At 34.5% G+C, this 15,630-nt stretch overlaps 2 protein-coding genes and 1 long non-coding RNA gene across 7 annotated transcripts in view; 1 reads left to right on the top strand and 2 right to left on the bottom strand.

The window, feature by feature from the left end:
• PITRM1 (pitrilysin metallopeptidase 1) overlaps positions 1–5,511 on the top strand; it is a 30,465-nt gene extending 24,954 nt beyond the window's left edge. For 2 of the 3 annotated variants that reach the window (XM_068673496.1, XM_068673497.1), the window contains 4 exons: positions 86–211; positions 1,487–1,632; positions 3,256–3,358; positions 3,957–5,511. In XM_068673496.1, coding sequence (XP_068529597.1) covers positions 86–211; positions 1,487–1,632; positions 3,256–3,358; positions 3,957–4,050 — 469 coding nt within the window. In that variant the 3' untranslated portion in view covers positions 4,051–5,511. Of the gene's footprint in view, positions 1–85; positions 212–1,486; positions 1,633–3,255; positions 3,359–3,956 lie in introns of those variants that run through there. The other variant, XR_011093667.1, reaches the window with a different exon arrangement.
• The window catches only part of PFKP (phosphofructokinase, platelet), a 45,490-nt gene continuing 34,837 nt past the window's right edge, over positions 4,978–15,630 (bottom strand). For 2 of the 3 annotated variants that reach the window (XM_068673500.1, XM_068673498.1), the window contains 7 exons: positions 15,350–15,502; positions 10,706–10,870; positions 9,488–9,549; positions 8,359–8,470; positions 6,863–6,962; positions 6,102–6,207; positions 4,978–5,511 (listed from right to left, as the gene is read on the bottom strand). In XM_068673500.1, coding sequence (XP_068529601.1) covers positions 5,358–5,511; positions 6,102–6,207; positions 6,863–6,962; positions 8,359–8,470; positions 9,488–9,549; positions 10,706–10,870; positions 15,350–15,502 — 852 coding nt within the window. In that variant the 3' untranslated portion in view covers positions 4,978–5,357. The remainder of the gene's footprint in view (positions 5,512–6,101; positions 6,208–6,862; positions 6,963–8,358; positions 8,471–9,487; positions 9,550–10,705; positions 10,871–15,349; positions 15,503–15,630) is intronic. The other variant, XM_068673499.1, reaches the window with a different exon arrangement.
• Positions 6,490–6,856, bottom strand: LOC137852141 (uncharacterized). The gene is made up of 2 exons (XR_011093669.1): positions 6,690–6,856; positions 6,490–6,653 (listed from the first exon to the last, which is right to left on the bottom strand). It is a non-coding gene; the product is annotated as an uncharacterized lncRNA (long non-coding RNA).

Here is a 15,630-nt window from a genome sequence, read left to right as displayed (position 1 = left end):
CTTTTTGAACTTCAGAGGCAGTTGAGAATATTACTGTTATCCAGTTCATTTAACATCTTTGCTGTTAATATTTCTCTCATTACAGCCTTCGAATTCTGGCACGGTTGATGACATCTAAATTCCTACATAGAGAAATTAGAGAGAAAGGAGGAGCTTACGGTGGAGGTGCTAAACTTAGCCACAACGGCATATTTACTTTCTACTCCTACAGGTAACAGCATTTGTTCGTGTTCATGTCTGAGGGAACTACTGACTGCACTTGTGTGTATCTTTGTTTGAATTTGTTTTGATTTCACTTAGTCTTGAAAGAGAGATACAACTATGTTGAATCAAAAGAAAGTGATTCAGCACTGATGATGTTGAGATTAATTGCTTAATGTATATCAGTTTTGTTAATAAACCCCTCCTCTGGTTTCTGTCCCTGGGAACGTCTAACTTATCTCTGCTGGTAGCAACCATTGTTGTGTCTGTGTACCAGGTTTATGTAAGACTGGTTTTCATTTATTTCCTCATGAGTTAAGGATGTCCTTCATATTTATTTATTTATTTTTTTAAAATAAATAAGAAAATACAAGGAGAAAAAAAAAATGAGATTTTGTTATGTTTGAGACCATGGAGTAGAAATGATGCTGTTTCCTAATGCCCTGGTTTTGAAAATACACAGCTTCCTTGGCAGTGTCTGGAAACACCAGAGATTCAGCAGAAAGAAAGCATTGCTGGTGATAAGCTAAAATGGAGAAAGTCTCTTTTTTTATGCTTTTTGTTGTCAAGTCTGGAACAGTTAACCAGCTTCGGTCTTACCAAACTACTTTCAGATGAAATTTAAATTGAAAGCATTAAAGACTAGTTATAAAATCCCCCCTGGAAATGTCATAGAGTCCTGGCTTAAATAATTTTCCTAGACCAAAGGTAGTCCATCACAGTACTTGGACAGTATTCCTGCCTAAAATCTGAGCAGTGTTGTACCTCTGCGAAGTTTCAACGTGGTGGGACTTGTCCTGGTTAGTATTTCAGTAGTTGTCAACCTGTTGCACTTGTTTTACAGAGAGCAAAAAGAGGTGTAGCAGGAAGAGCAACTTAGAGAAGATAAGGTGGTATACCATAAATATTACTGTTGTTGTTATTAATGGAAGTTAATGCTTATTAAGTTGCAACAGTGAATTGATAGTGCATTATAAACGCTGTTGGCTTACTATCTTTTGAATACCACTTCTCTGCACACTGCCTTGAAACTACTTACAGGCAAGTGAACTTGCTGCACTTGTGTGTTTGAAAATTCAAAAAATGTCTGGTTTGTTGTAATACTTGCTTCCTCTAATAAAAAATCTCATAAACAAAAAGTAGGTTTCTCATTTGATATAATCCACATGTATCTATGTTTGTGTAATGAATAGTAAACTCTAAATTAAGAACAAAATAATTACAGTATTTCACTTCGTAAGACTGAAGCCCTTAATTTTTACCTTTTTTTTTTTTTTTCTTTAAGAGACCCAAATTCATTAGCCACCTTGAAAACATTTGAAAGAGCAGTTGAATGGGCCAAATCTGGAGAATTCACACAACAAGATATCGATGAAGCTAAGTTAGCAGTATTTGCTGCTGTAGATGCACCAATAGCTCCTTCAGATAAAGGTACGTTCTTAAGTTTTAAAGGAGAGAAAACAGTTAATTTGCTAAACTGAATCATATGTTAAAATTTGTACTTGGCAGATGTAAGACAACTGTGGTTTCAACAAAATACTCAGTTCCTGTTATTCTCTTTTCAGAAATAGCATACATTCAGTCTCTCCACTGAAGTATTCATATTCATGCTTGTCCTTGATGTCAGGGGAATACAGTTAGAACATGGAGGTATATTACAGAAACAAATTTAGGCTTGGAAAGGGAGTCAGATGCTAGCAAGCAAAAAAATTAAATATTTTGTCTTTTGATTAAAAAAAAAAATAAAATTTAAGAATTATTTTCCTGACACAATTGTACATTTTGACTACAAATGTGTAACCGTCTGTGCATGCTTTTTTTTTTTTTTTAAATAAATTAGAGCATAGCAATGCCACAGTGGAGGGTGTTACCTTCTTTACATATCTGCACGCATATCACAGTTGGTAGTATCTTCACATCTTCTTTTTAGTTTGCCTACATGTTGCATTGCTTTCCTCACTTTTCCCTTCCTTCCCCAAGTCTCAGCTTAAATTCAATTCAAAACTTGCTAATTTAAAATACATTCCTTTCCTTTAAGTAATTATAGGAATAAAATTAATGTTATTTTAATATGTATTTGTATTAACGCTAGTTTGTTAAATAACACTTGAAAACGTGTTGAAAAGCTGATTTCGTGTTCTTTGAAATGAATTTGGTTTTGGCCTGGGCAATTTAATTTTAAAGAAAAAAGTAATTATTTTTAGGTGCAGATATGAGTGAAATGAACACATATTGAATGTTGTAATTTGTGAGAGCAGTGATTTAATTTTAACATGTGCTGTAGCAGCTGTGACAAATTTAGTGAAGAACATTGTTCCATAGACCTAGGATCTGTTGCAGAGACAAATAGCTATCCCTTAATACTACCGTTATTTATTAGGTCCTGCATAGGGTCTTCAACAACCTTATCTCATTTTATCCTGCCTTTGGCAGAAGTTTGGATGAGTTAGCTGTCTCCAGATGTCTTCCCCACCTACTCTTTTTTTCTGTAATTATTTTCATGTTTAAAATCTTTGCTATGGTTATTCTGGAGTTCTCTGGTTATAGCTCCGTGCATAACATTCATGTTAATATTGATGCTAAAATACTGTAGGTAAGTATTCCAACAAAAGCAATAAATATTTGTATGCAGACTTCTTTCTGTATGTAGCTTGATCAAAAGAAGGTGATTAAACCATTGTCTTGGCATGTATATTACAGCTGATTGAAAATTTTAAGAGGTTGTTCATACAAGCTGCATGAAATCCAGTTTGGCTAAAACATTTTAGAAAGTATTGAGACTTTTTAGAATGAATCTTGTTAGCATGTTTTGTTTTGCATTGGTTTATTTCTTTAGGTTTTCTGGATCCCAATTACATTTAGGTTTTTGGCAAACTTGCCAGACTATAATACAAATTCTAAATAGCGAACTCCTACTACCTCAGAAAAATAAACTTATTTACTCAATTCTAACTTTTGACATTTGATTGACAATTAATTTGTCTCAGAACAATGGTCAAACTTCTTCCCTTCCAGTACATCACTGCAGTATGTGGCTTTTTTTGTTTGTTTTAGGTATGGATCATTTCTTATATGGGATTTCAGATGAAATGAAGCAGTCACACAGAGAGCAGCTTTTTGCTGTCAACAGTGATAACCTGGTTGATGTATCAAACAAGTAAGTCTATGCTCAACTTCAGAGAAAAAAAGATGCTTGAAAAACTGAACAAATCAGAGAAGTTTGTTAAAGTTACCATAATTAAGTTCTTGAATTTCCTTGGTCTTCTGTACTACTTCCACTATTTGTTTTTGTAACCTTAGAGAGATGTTAATTATATTCTGATCATTGAATTTTAGCAGATGTAATTCACCTACAACTTCAGAATGTAGGAGGGATTATTTTACTTTTCAAAAGCCTGGAAAGGGCCTGAAGAAAGAGTACACTCAGACTTCCAGCTCCTGGCTAAAGGAGCTGGTTCTTCTGGACTCCTAACATAGTGTACTTCTTTGGACTTCTGACTTGCACTTTAGAGTTAAAAATTTCACACAGAAGAAGATATGTTTAAGCGGATTAGGCTAGTTATGGCCAGATGCTATTGACTGTTGTACCATCATTAATGAGGGGAAAAAATGTAAATCCAAAAGATGTTATAAAAGCAAACAATAACAATAGGTGCATATCAGACAGCACTTTTTCCTGAAATTAGTCTTTTTAATTGTGTAACATAGTTACAGATAACCAAACGCATTAACTTTTCTTTTATTTCTTTTTGCAGGTATCTTGCAGTTGGGAAGAGCACGCGGGGTCTGGCGGTACTTGGCCCAGAAAATGCAGATATTACCAAAGATCCCTCATGGGTCAAACGATGAATTGCTGCTGAACATCCAGGCTCATTTAAAACAACCAACCTTTGTGACTAAATTAATTATTTTTTTATATTAACTTTTAACTGGCCCATGTTCCAACTTAAATGTTCATTGCTGCTTCTAACAACACGCAACAAACCAGTTAAAACCATGTTGTCAAATCTTCTAACCACACAGTATTTGAGAGCAAGAATTATTTGCTCTGTTAGGACAAAGACCATAATATTTTACTCAAGAGACTCATATGGATACTATATAAATTAAATATTTTTGTATATGTAGAACTCCAGAGATTTAAATGGTATTTGTTTGAAATCATGTCTGCTGTTGGATATATAAAAAATTTAAAAAAATGAAAAAAAAGTCTCTCAAACTACAGCTTCCATTCTTTGGTATGCTAATTCCAGCTGCCTTTGCTGGAATTAATTCCTTTGTAGGTGGAATAACCACCTATAGCTAGAAGAGCTTTTGACAGTGCCTTCCACCTCACAGCAAGTTTGTAGTGAATGGCAGTGTAGTGGGCAAATTACTAATGAGTCTGTGTACAGTGCAGATTTTATCTTGTTTATTTGGGGAACATTCAGTCAACTTTTGGTATGAAATGGTTTAGTACTTTTTTGGTCATTATCTAGTTAACAAATCAGCATAAGAAAAGAGTTTGGTTTAATTTTAAAATTAGGTTAACAAATAAGGTTATTTCTACCCTTTGCCCTCATTATGAAGAGTTTCTATAGCCTTAACAAAGGTAAGAGAAAAGAAACATGAAACAAGTAAAAGTAGAACAGTTGCTTTTTTTCCCCCCTTCACTAGGTAGGGAATTAAGACTGGTGCTTGTTTTCCTTCATTAGTCTGTAAAGAATCCTTCATGAAGGATTTTTGCTGTTTGTGGTTAGAAGCAGGTGAATATGTTTTGACACATCAGACTTAAGATGTTTGCAACAGTACTTTATTTCACTTCAGATACATTAAGCACATCCTGTAACTCAACATAAAACTAGCCATCTACACTTATTTTTGGGTGTAAGTACTCTGAAACGAAGTGCAGTAGGTGAGTAACTTACAGAGTGCATAGAACAGTGTTGCACTTTTTTGTTAAAGGATAGTATGAGTAAAATGGTGCTTATTCCTTAGATGCTGGGATTTGTTTCAAACGTAACACAAATATAGGACAAAATTCATGTGACGTGACTGTCTTGTTTCACATAAAGTGCTGGTACAATAACTTAAATGTTACAAAACAAAGCTGTAACGATTCTAAAGCATTGTTACTCACAATGTGCATCTATGACAACAATCTAAAAATGATCTCTTTAGATGGCTCCGGTTTCTGCTTCCTTTGGGCTGTGCATAGCAACATGCTCCAGCTGGCCTGAATCTGAAACATCATAGCTGGTCTTGTATTTGGCCAGGATTTTCATCAGTGGTCTCAGCTTCAGCCACCATTGCTCCATGGGAATCCTATGTCTGTGGTGTGGCGGAAGGAAAAAAAAAATACTTACTTAGTAGCCATGGCAAACAATGTGTAGCTCATTTGAGAACACTAACATTAATACTCTAACAAAGAGGATCAAATATTGCTATTTATTGGGTTGCATTGGGTTGGTGCATATAAGCAATAAGTATTATATGCACCAACCCAAAATGGGAAGAAACAACAACAGAACACTGAAGAAAAAAATTGGATTTTACTGGATAGTTTTTCATAGATAAAATGCCATCTAAGGCACAAAAACACCACTCTACTATTCTATTACATTTTATCAGAAGTAAACCAATTCCAGACATTAGAGCAAAGATGAAAAAAAGACAGTGGGCTCCCAGAATTCATAGAAGAAAACTTCATAAAGTATAAGGACTAGAAAGCATAAAGGGAGTTGTTCAAAAAGACAAGTGAACAATCACAGTGAATCACTGGCTGAATATAGGCCAGAGACAGAAGCACAATAAAACAGTTGGCAAATGCTGTGTGTCAGCACCATGAAGAAGATGTTCATTTGATGTGGTGAAAGAAAGCCTGTGCTGAGATGTTTAAAATGTAAGCAGCATATACATACACAAAGTCTGTTTCATTCTTCAGCTCAGCCACTGGTTGGAAAACAAGGTTGCGTCTACGCATTCCCAGCAGACAGACTGAGTCATCAGTATTGGCAAATACTTTTCCTAAAAAGAATGAAATAATTCAAGATTTTTTTTATTCACATTTGTATGGCCAAATACCCTTGTTCTGTAATTAAAGTGAATGGGGTGCTTAATTTCAGTTACTGAACATTTAACATAACATTAAAACATCAATTAGTACTTTAATAGGGTTAGGAAATCTTCACTTTTTACATTTAGCTTTGATGATTAGCCATGAAAACAGTGTAATTAATCAACAAGACTGAATTTTAACATCCAGTTTTAAATTAGATTTTAGTAAATAGTGTTTTATAAAAATTCCCAAAGAAGACATATTACCTTCTTCTGTCTCCCATGTAGCCATCATGAAACAAAAAGGAAGAACAGATGTAACTTAGGTAGTCATCAATTCCTTCATGCATAATAAACTGCAATCATACTAGCATTTTTTAAAGGCAGGTAAGAAAATAGCTATCTAAAATACTGACCTCACTTGAGGGGTAATGGCTATCTAAAATACTGACCTCACTTGAGGGATAATATAGCAGGAAGCATAGCAAGACGTTACTGAGTAAGATGGAAAGAGGTATGTTGACTAAACCTATCATGCATTCATGTGTTTGTGTATGGCAGTAGTCATATACTAATATCTAACTGAAGGCAGTAAAACGAGAGATAGGACCAAGTGTTTCTGCACCTTTCCTGTAGGTTTCTTTCAGCTTTTTGGAGATCCACTGCATAGCTTTTGCAGAAATTTTTGTCCCAAAGTTTCTATCAAATGGCGAAGGCGCACCACCCTGTGTGGAAATTTAACTGCAGGTTAATTCAGTTATCGAGTCAGTATTTGTCTTCTTATTTTACTAGTTTAATGGCCTGCTCACATCTCCCCCACTTTAAACAAACAAACCAACCTACCACATAAACCAAGATAAAACACTTAAAATTTGTGTTAAGCCAGTGTAGAATTCTCACTGAATCAATACTACTTTTCACTTAAGGTAAACAAAGGCCACTGATTTCCCTTTCCTCCATTTTCCCTCAGTGCTGATCATAAAGCACCGCCTAGCTCTCACACTGCACTGGGCAACCCAGTTTCAGCATAATATAAAACAGGAAACAGTTGAAGAAGGTGTCAGAATGAGTGTAAGAAACTTAAGTGCTGACTGTAATCTAGGAAGTTGGGGAAGCACAACTCTATTGCAGCTAGAACAAGGAAGGCTAGAATGTTGTGTACATAAAACTAGGATGAAACAACTGGGTTGGGAATTTTTAAAATAGTGCATTTTTTAATTAATATTATTTTTTATGGCTGCTTTCATTCAAAAGTATTAAAACAGCCTTTATACGACTCTGGGAACGACGTTATATTTTTTAAGCTGTCTATATATGAAGTCTGATTTTTGTGTTCATTTTCAATGCAACAGATGGAACTGAAATCATTGAACTATTCAGAATAACTTCACAAACAGTAGATCATTTCATCAATGCTGCTCTTGACCTTAAAAATAAATTGTTAAATTTTATGCAGAAAGTGCCAATCTCCGTGTTGAAGAATCTAAAAATAAGTAATGGTAAAAGGACTATGCATACAAGTTTAAATGACTTAATGTGAACAAGAGTTATTTCACTACTAGCACTTGAGAAATTTAGCTCTACATGTGTTTTTACCTGTACCTCAGTCTTGGTAATTACCATAGCCAAATTAGAAACTTATTATCTGCCCACTAACAATCAGCATAATGAGTTAAAGAGAGGGAAGCTACAGAGACCACAAGGAGAAGCTGAATGCTGTCTCTTCTACCAGAATAATCCATCTGCACATAAAATTCCTTAACCAAATTTCTTCTCTTCCAGAGAGTTCCAAAGCCAGATACATTATGTAAGGGTAGAGATGTATGTTCTAAATATGTATTACAGTAATAATGATAGCTGTAATGTCTATGATTTTTTTTGTTAACATAGACAGAGGGAGAAAAAATAATTATTAAGAAGCTAAAGGTTGTTTTTTTTTTTCCTACATTTTAAGGAAGGAGCTGCAATAAATTGTGATGCTAACAAACACTTCAGAGCTACCTATGAGCAAAAATCCACACACTTTTTAATTCTGAGTCAGACTTACTTGAAATGCTTGAATAGTGTGGGCCCTTTGTGCATACAGTTAAGCTCGTCTGTAAACTCTAAAGTCATTTTTACCTGCTGCATGTGGCCCAATACATTTTTTCGACAGTCAAACACTCCTTTTCCTTCTTCAGAATACAGCTGATAGATGAAGTCAGTTGTGTAGTTCTCATTGCAGTTCTCATTTCTGTAACAATTCAGGCCAAATACTCATAGCTAATCAACTGTTAAGTAGTCAATGTCTTTACAGATACTGAATGGCAAACATCTTCCCAGTTTCTTGATAGCAGCGGTCACTGCTTGGATAATTTCATCTAATCCCATAGGTTCACTTCGATGTTTCATGAACGTATTTCATGTAACACATTCATGATTTTAAAACCTGCATTACTTCTAGTATACCAGCATTACTGGCGGGTCAGCTGGAATCCATTATTGAATAAGGTAGCGGAAAATAAAATGTATGTCTGACAACTTAACTATGCAGTGGAAAAACTGCACAAACAGAAGTTATACATACTGGCAGTAATGTCAGTATCTTGCCATTTATAAAAGCATGGATGATGAATAACACCTAGTCTGCTCCTTATCAGTACTTTAAATGTCAAGTATTTTTTCACCCTAATCACCACAAGCAGAAAAATGTAAATAAGTGTAATAGCTTCCTCATACAATTTATTATAGTACTAATTTTTCAGCCCTTTGCTACTCAGCACACTGAAGGTAAATGCTAATGAAAGAGAGAGAGAGAAGCTGCAGACTGATTCAGGATGCCTTAGAATGGATAACTTTAAAACATGTTAAATAACAAGTTTTAAAGTTTTTGGTCTTTGAAAAATGGTTTATCCTGTGTTATCTTGTAAAATCTAAATAGAATTTTTATAGTAAAGGCTGTATGTGTATGCTAGTTTTCACTGTCTTTATTAATAATTACAGTTAAAAATCGTTGAGAAAATAGGCTGAAAAGAGAATCAAGTATTAGATTATAGAACAATTATATTTACAAAGAAAGAAGGACGTTTTGGGCTTCAGCTCCTAGACAGCTCCCAGACTTGCCTTCTGGAGCAACAGCTTTGCTAATAATCTCATGCTAAAGGAATAATCAAGGAATACAGACTTGAATTGTCTTCACTAGTGGCCAAACAGCCTTGGCTGTGAGTGCTCAGCATCACAGATTTCACTTACTACAACTATTTTTGCTTACCTCAGCACTAGACCACGCTGGATACTGGTTTTCATCTTTTCAGTTAAGTGTTCCACATTAGCCTAGGAACAACAAAGGTATTTTTAAAGCGATAAGCACAACTTTTTAAAAGAGCTTGAATGAACCTACGAGCTTATCCTGAGAGCTCGTGTAAAGACTCCACATCAAATAATATGTGCAAATTCAAATAATCAATTTTAGAGATCCAGGAAAACATATTGAGTATGGCTATTCATCTTTGGTTAAAATGAACTTCTTCCTCTGCATCACAAATTTAAATTGTGATTTAAATTCAAATCACAAATTTAGATTTTAGTAGGCACATTAAAATGTTATTTTTTTAATGCCATACTGATAGAGCACCAAGTTGGATTACCTTGATATACATAAAAATACATTGTCACATAAGGTCTAATCCTGCCCTTACATATCCTTACAATCCTTGCAACAGTCCTATATGGATCCAGCAATGTATTACCACGTCAGTACTCCCGTGCATGACATGAAGAGTGCATGCCACTGCAAAATGAGTGGGGAGGAACTACAATTCACTTTCTATCTTTTAGGAAATCTGTATCTGCTCAGGTTTGTATTAGTCCATGACAGCAGCTAGCACTTCAGAAGTGTAAAAGCCTTGTAGTAGACAAGTTTCACATCAGCTTACCCTCTGCAAAGTCATATCCTAATCTGTAGCCCTTAAATCCTAAAATCTTTATTTCAATAACACTTCAAAAATGCTCGTAATATCAAAGTCAATATCTAATCCACCTTAAATCCTGTTCATTCCCTGACCTGAGCAGCCTTCTGACACAATGAGCTGAGGCACAATTATAATGGAAAAGGTATTTCTTTTTATCCTATATTTGTCTGTCTTTTCAAGCTGCTGAACTTTTTTCATTTACATGTAGCTTGAATTTCAATCAGAAGAACAGAAATGAAATGATTCCCTAATAATATTTAGTGGTTAATACAAAAAAAATCATCAGTTAACTGACCCTGACGCCAAGAACAACTGGGTGTATGTTCCTTTAGCTAATATGGCATAAAAACTGGAACTATTTGACGGTGCTACTGACAAGCACAGCTTTTAGCTATAGTATAATTAAAAATAAACTACAACAAAAAACAACTTAACTATCTACTTCAAATATATACACGTATGTTCAACAGTTTTAGGATCTACTTAAAAATGAGGAAAACATTTCTCATTTTGCATACCTGGAGCTCTCGAATATCAAACTGTTCTTCAAAAATATAAGCAGCGTCAGCTCCTGCCGCAAGGGCCCCCATATTGGCCAGGTATCCACAATAACCGCCCATGGTCTCAATGATGAATACACGACGTTTGGTACCACTAGCTGACTGTTTGATGCGATCACATGTCTACTCAAAGATAAGATATTAGAAATTTTAAATTCTGAATTTTTATTTTATGTCACACATTTTTGTGTCACATTTTGATTTTAAGAATTTTATTAAGAGATACATTTTAAAAGGCTCCAATATAATATAACCCATTTAACTACCATAAGTCATTTTCATAAGTAATATATTGAACATCACACTAGCAAAACATTTTATTTTGACGATCAACACTTGTTTCATGCAAATACTAACAAGAAATGAATTTGTCTTGTGCATGAACATAAAAATTGTGATAGTTTTCTAACAGAGATATTAATACATATATTAGAGCTTTTTAATCAGTTTGAGCATAAGTAAGTTTCTCGTCTTTACTTTGCTCCATTCATTACTGAAAAGTTTTTATCATTTTACTATTGATTTTAAAATTTACTGCACTCCTGACTATGCTCAAGTTTAAAAAAAAATATGTAACTGTTCATACTCTTGGGTATGTTCTGCTCTGTGGATTACTTTCCAACAAAGATATCCACAGAAATACTATTCAAGCACTACTGGAGCTATTGTTCCTTTTTTATTTATTTGCATCACACTCTGAACAGCCTAAGAAACATTCTCTACTAGAAGAGTTGATGCTCACATAGCACCAATACTACCAGTATTTACTACGGTTGCTTAAGAAACTTGGGAAAGAGTAGCAGAGAAAATCTTCAGGGTTATAGGACCTAGGAACTGACATTACTATGCATATCCATGCTATAAGAAGCTAACTGACAAACTCTCACTTCCTGGAATGAAAATATTTCTACAGCAACTGTTCAAAGTTATTTTTAAGTCATTGGACAAAAATACTTCCTTTCAGGAAGAGATTAAGAAAAGAAACATATTACTTCCTCCTTCAAAATCAAAAAAAATTTATGCTAGACTTGGTAACAAGAATAATTTTGGAAAGTTGATGTATAGTCAGTTCCATTTGGTAAAAGTAAGAAATTAAAGTACTTAGCAATTGCATAATTTTGAATCTTGAATTATAGTTTTAAGAACTCCTCATGCCTTACTAATTTTCTGAATGACCAACTACAGATCCTGTTAATATTTATTTGTTTCACACATTTTTACAACCAAAAACTTCATTCAGATAGCAACAGGACTTCAAGAAGAAATTGTGAGCTATAGGAGCTTCAAAAATATACCAAACAGACCACAATAAATACTGAATTGGTACGTGAGGAAACTTAAAAAGACTAAAACTTTTATCATAGTGTTTAAAGCATTCAGAAACTAAAACTAGTATGCATTTATTTAGGTCCAGCTACCAAAAGATGCATGTAACTTAATCTATACATCTTTATATTTTCACACATATGTAAACGTATACCTCCACCCCCCATGAACCCATACACACACTCAAGTGCAGAATTCACACAGATGTATTAAGAATACTGATTAACACTCTGTTATGGAGAATGTTTCTGAACACTTCTGTTTATCATAACCTAAACAAGTTTAGATAAAACTTCATTGTTTTTTTCAAGGTGACATTTTCTTTTACCCGTCTTGGATTTTAGTGTCCTCAAGCTTTCCTGTTCCAGATGTGCTTTTGTAATTGTTGCAGAATGCTGATACTTGGTATATGGTAAACAACAAATTTATAAAAGTCCCTATTACTTGTAACAATAGCAGGCACATTGATTTTAACTCAAAAAAAAAAAAAAACCAAAAAAAAAACAACACACCCACCCCCACGTGCCTAGAACTGGATTGATAATACATTGATTTCCTTCTGTTTGAGAGACCTAAAACATTTGTAAACTTCAAGCAAGTTTTCCTGCTGCTGGTACAAGAATGAAATTTTCTGCTTTGGGGATTACCCATTTTAGATGTATTTAGAAGGATGTCTCTTGTAATAGTAATGCAGAAGAAACTGTCTGCTATTCTTGTTGTCTCAGAATGACTGTGACAGAAATACTCAAATGGCACTGATAGATTTTAAAGAAACTCAGGCAGCTTTATAGGAGATACAAGTGTTCTTATTCAGTTAGCAGCCTGACTCAAGACTTAAGAGGATTAAGTTCGAGGACCCAATATGCATGAAATCAGACTGGATGAAATGTGATCTTTTCTAGCCTTAAGACACACAGGTATCTCTGTATGTACAGATGTTTTTATTTAATATGGTTAGCAGTAATCTTCTGCAATCTAGTAGCCATACATTTCAGTCTTCTACATGCCTGCTCTAGACAGACAGACCATCTTTATAAACTGTTGCTGTGTTGCTTTCTAAGCAATACCAATCACCGTAATGGCAAATGGTGGTGTTAGGTACTAAAACCAGAAGGCAATTCCTTTTTATGAACGTCTCATGTTTTTTACTGCTATGATATATGGATTATCATACAATCAGTTTAACTTGTCACGTTGCTAGCTCCTTTTATCTCAGCTTTTTCATGGTAGAATTTCAAATCCTTACTTTAATTGACTATGATGAGGAAAAAAAAAAACACATAGCTTTTTACATTGATGCTGTATTTCCTGTTTTAGAATAACTGCCAGTAAAAACTTTGTGTGTACTTGTCTACACAACAATGGATTTTGACATAAAACATTAGCATAGATTTTTATTTGCTACTTTCAGGGAGAGAGATTTGTAACTGGTATTAACCCAGGAATTTTTAATGCATGGTTATGGGGTCAGCTTCAACGAAACTGAGACTATAATAGCAAAGACTACTGCTATGGTAGAAGCCCTTTGTTTCTTGTCCATATTTCACTGCCTTGACACTACCTTCTGTGAAACCTTACAGTGAGCTTGGTCAAGTAATTGATCAGGATTTTAAGTTACCTTTCATTTTTTTCCTCCCCATTGCCCTGTCTCTTAAATAAGCTTCCCCTCCTTAAAAATCTAGGATAAAAATTGTTCTAGCCCTTTTTCCTGATGGTCTTGGAAAAAGTAGAAGTGAACCTATACAAAATTGGAAAAATAACATTCTTAGAAATTATATTTACCAAATTCTGTCTTGGACTTCAGTCTTGATTCTGTATTTTTAATTCACATCCTACTCCATAGGCTAGAAAGGCCAACACTCAAGAGTCTGATGCAGTTTCAGGACTCTTAAACATGGAGGTATGGTGATTCTTTCTGGAGAACTTTTTCAGATTCCATTGCTAGCTGTGTTGTCATACAGACTAAACCAGCTTCATGAAAAATCTAATATTCAAACCTCCAAATCAACAATCTTTTATCTTTTTAAATAAACAAAACTTTCTGAAATTTAATAGATCACTTTTTTTTTTCTTTTAAACTGAGAGCATTACTGAATGCTGTACAAATTGCAATTAAAAGTACTTAAAGCAGTGAACTAAGAGGAAGCAGTAGTATGTATATTTTTTTTTCCATTGTGTTGTCGTGTTTTTATTTTTACATGTGCCTATCAGCCACACTTAGAGGCTGGGTAAGGCAGAAGCAGCTAATGGAGTGACTAGAGGACTTGTGTCCTACCTGTGAATGTGCTGATGCTGTTTACCCATTCTACATCATAGGTTGTCTTCATTCCAGGGATGTAGTATTGCGTCTCCTACTGACCAGGTCATACTATATTCTGATGCAGCTATTTCATTTAGCTACAAGAGCATTTTTACTCTAATAAATAAGTAATTCTGTACCGGAGCAGGAAAAAAAATCAGTTTTCAAGATGATTTCTCAAACACCAGGATCTCCAAGCAGACTTTCTTGGCCAATTGCATAATTATTCGTTTAGTTTCATAATAGGAGGTTTGATAGACCCCAAAGCTATTCAGTCATTTGTTTGCATTAGTCCTCAACCAGTTCCCTTTTTTGTTACTCCAGCAGACTTGATGAAATGGTAAAGCACTAAAGACTTGATATAGTAGTTGTACCTGAGGAAAAATGCTACAGCAGACTAAAACTAGAAAACTGATTGTTCTGATCAAAATGGAGAACTTCACCCATAGCAAGATCTGGCTTCAAATCAGCATCAGTGATGAACTTAACTGCTTACACTATGTTTATACTTGATCTTAAACCTATGTAGTCCATAGGATTATTCACGTGTTTAGTGTTAGCACACACACAGATGTTCTGTTATGCTAAGTTCAGTCATTGGCCCATACAATAAATATGGTATTTATAAAACATGTGCTTTCTTCTTTCAGCTAAATAATGTTGAGAAGCTACTTAGGATTAAAAAAAAAAAAAAAAAAAAAGAAATTCACAAAATCTTTTATTTTCAGTAAAAGCAAATGCCTTAAGCACTAATGCAGTAGTCTTGGATAACAAAATAGAATCCCCGAAAGCTAAACACTGACTATAATCAACTTAAATTAGGTTCATATTTAATCAGTCTTGGTAAAGTTCTTAACTGTAAAACATAAAAATTACAGTGACAGAATTATTTTAGAACACTAGACATTTCAAGGTCTTTAGGTATCCTGATGTTATGTATGTTACCATATTAACTTTTAAAATATACACGGTCTTACCTCCACAATAGCATTCAAGGCAGTGTCAGCACCAATGCTAAAGTCTGTGCCTGGCACATTGTTGCTAATAGTAGCAGGCAATACACAGATAGGTACGCAAAACTCCTCAAAGCGGGAACGTGCCTCATGTAGCTGCAGACAACTTTCATAGGCCTGAAGCAGTGGTACAAATATGAGTGATACATTCCTTGTCTTTGGATTGCTCTGCTAATGACTCCTTGCATGTGATGGTAAATTTGGCTGTCCATTGGCCCAAGTGAGTACAATTGGTGAGATTATTG

Source organism: Anas acuta, chromosome 2 (genome assembly GCF_963932015.1).
Source record: "Anas acuta chromosome 2, bAnaAcu1.1, whole genome shotgun sequence".
Lineage (NCBI taxonomy): Eukaryota > Metazoa > Chordata > Aves > Anseriformes > Anatidae > Anas > Anas acuta.
Note: the sequence above shows the minus strand (reverse complement) of the source record. Positions and strands in the feature narration are given on the sequence as shown.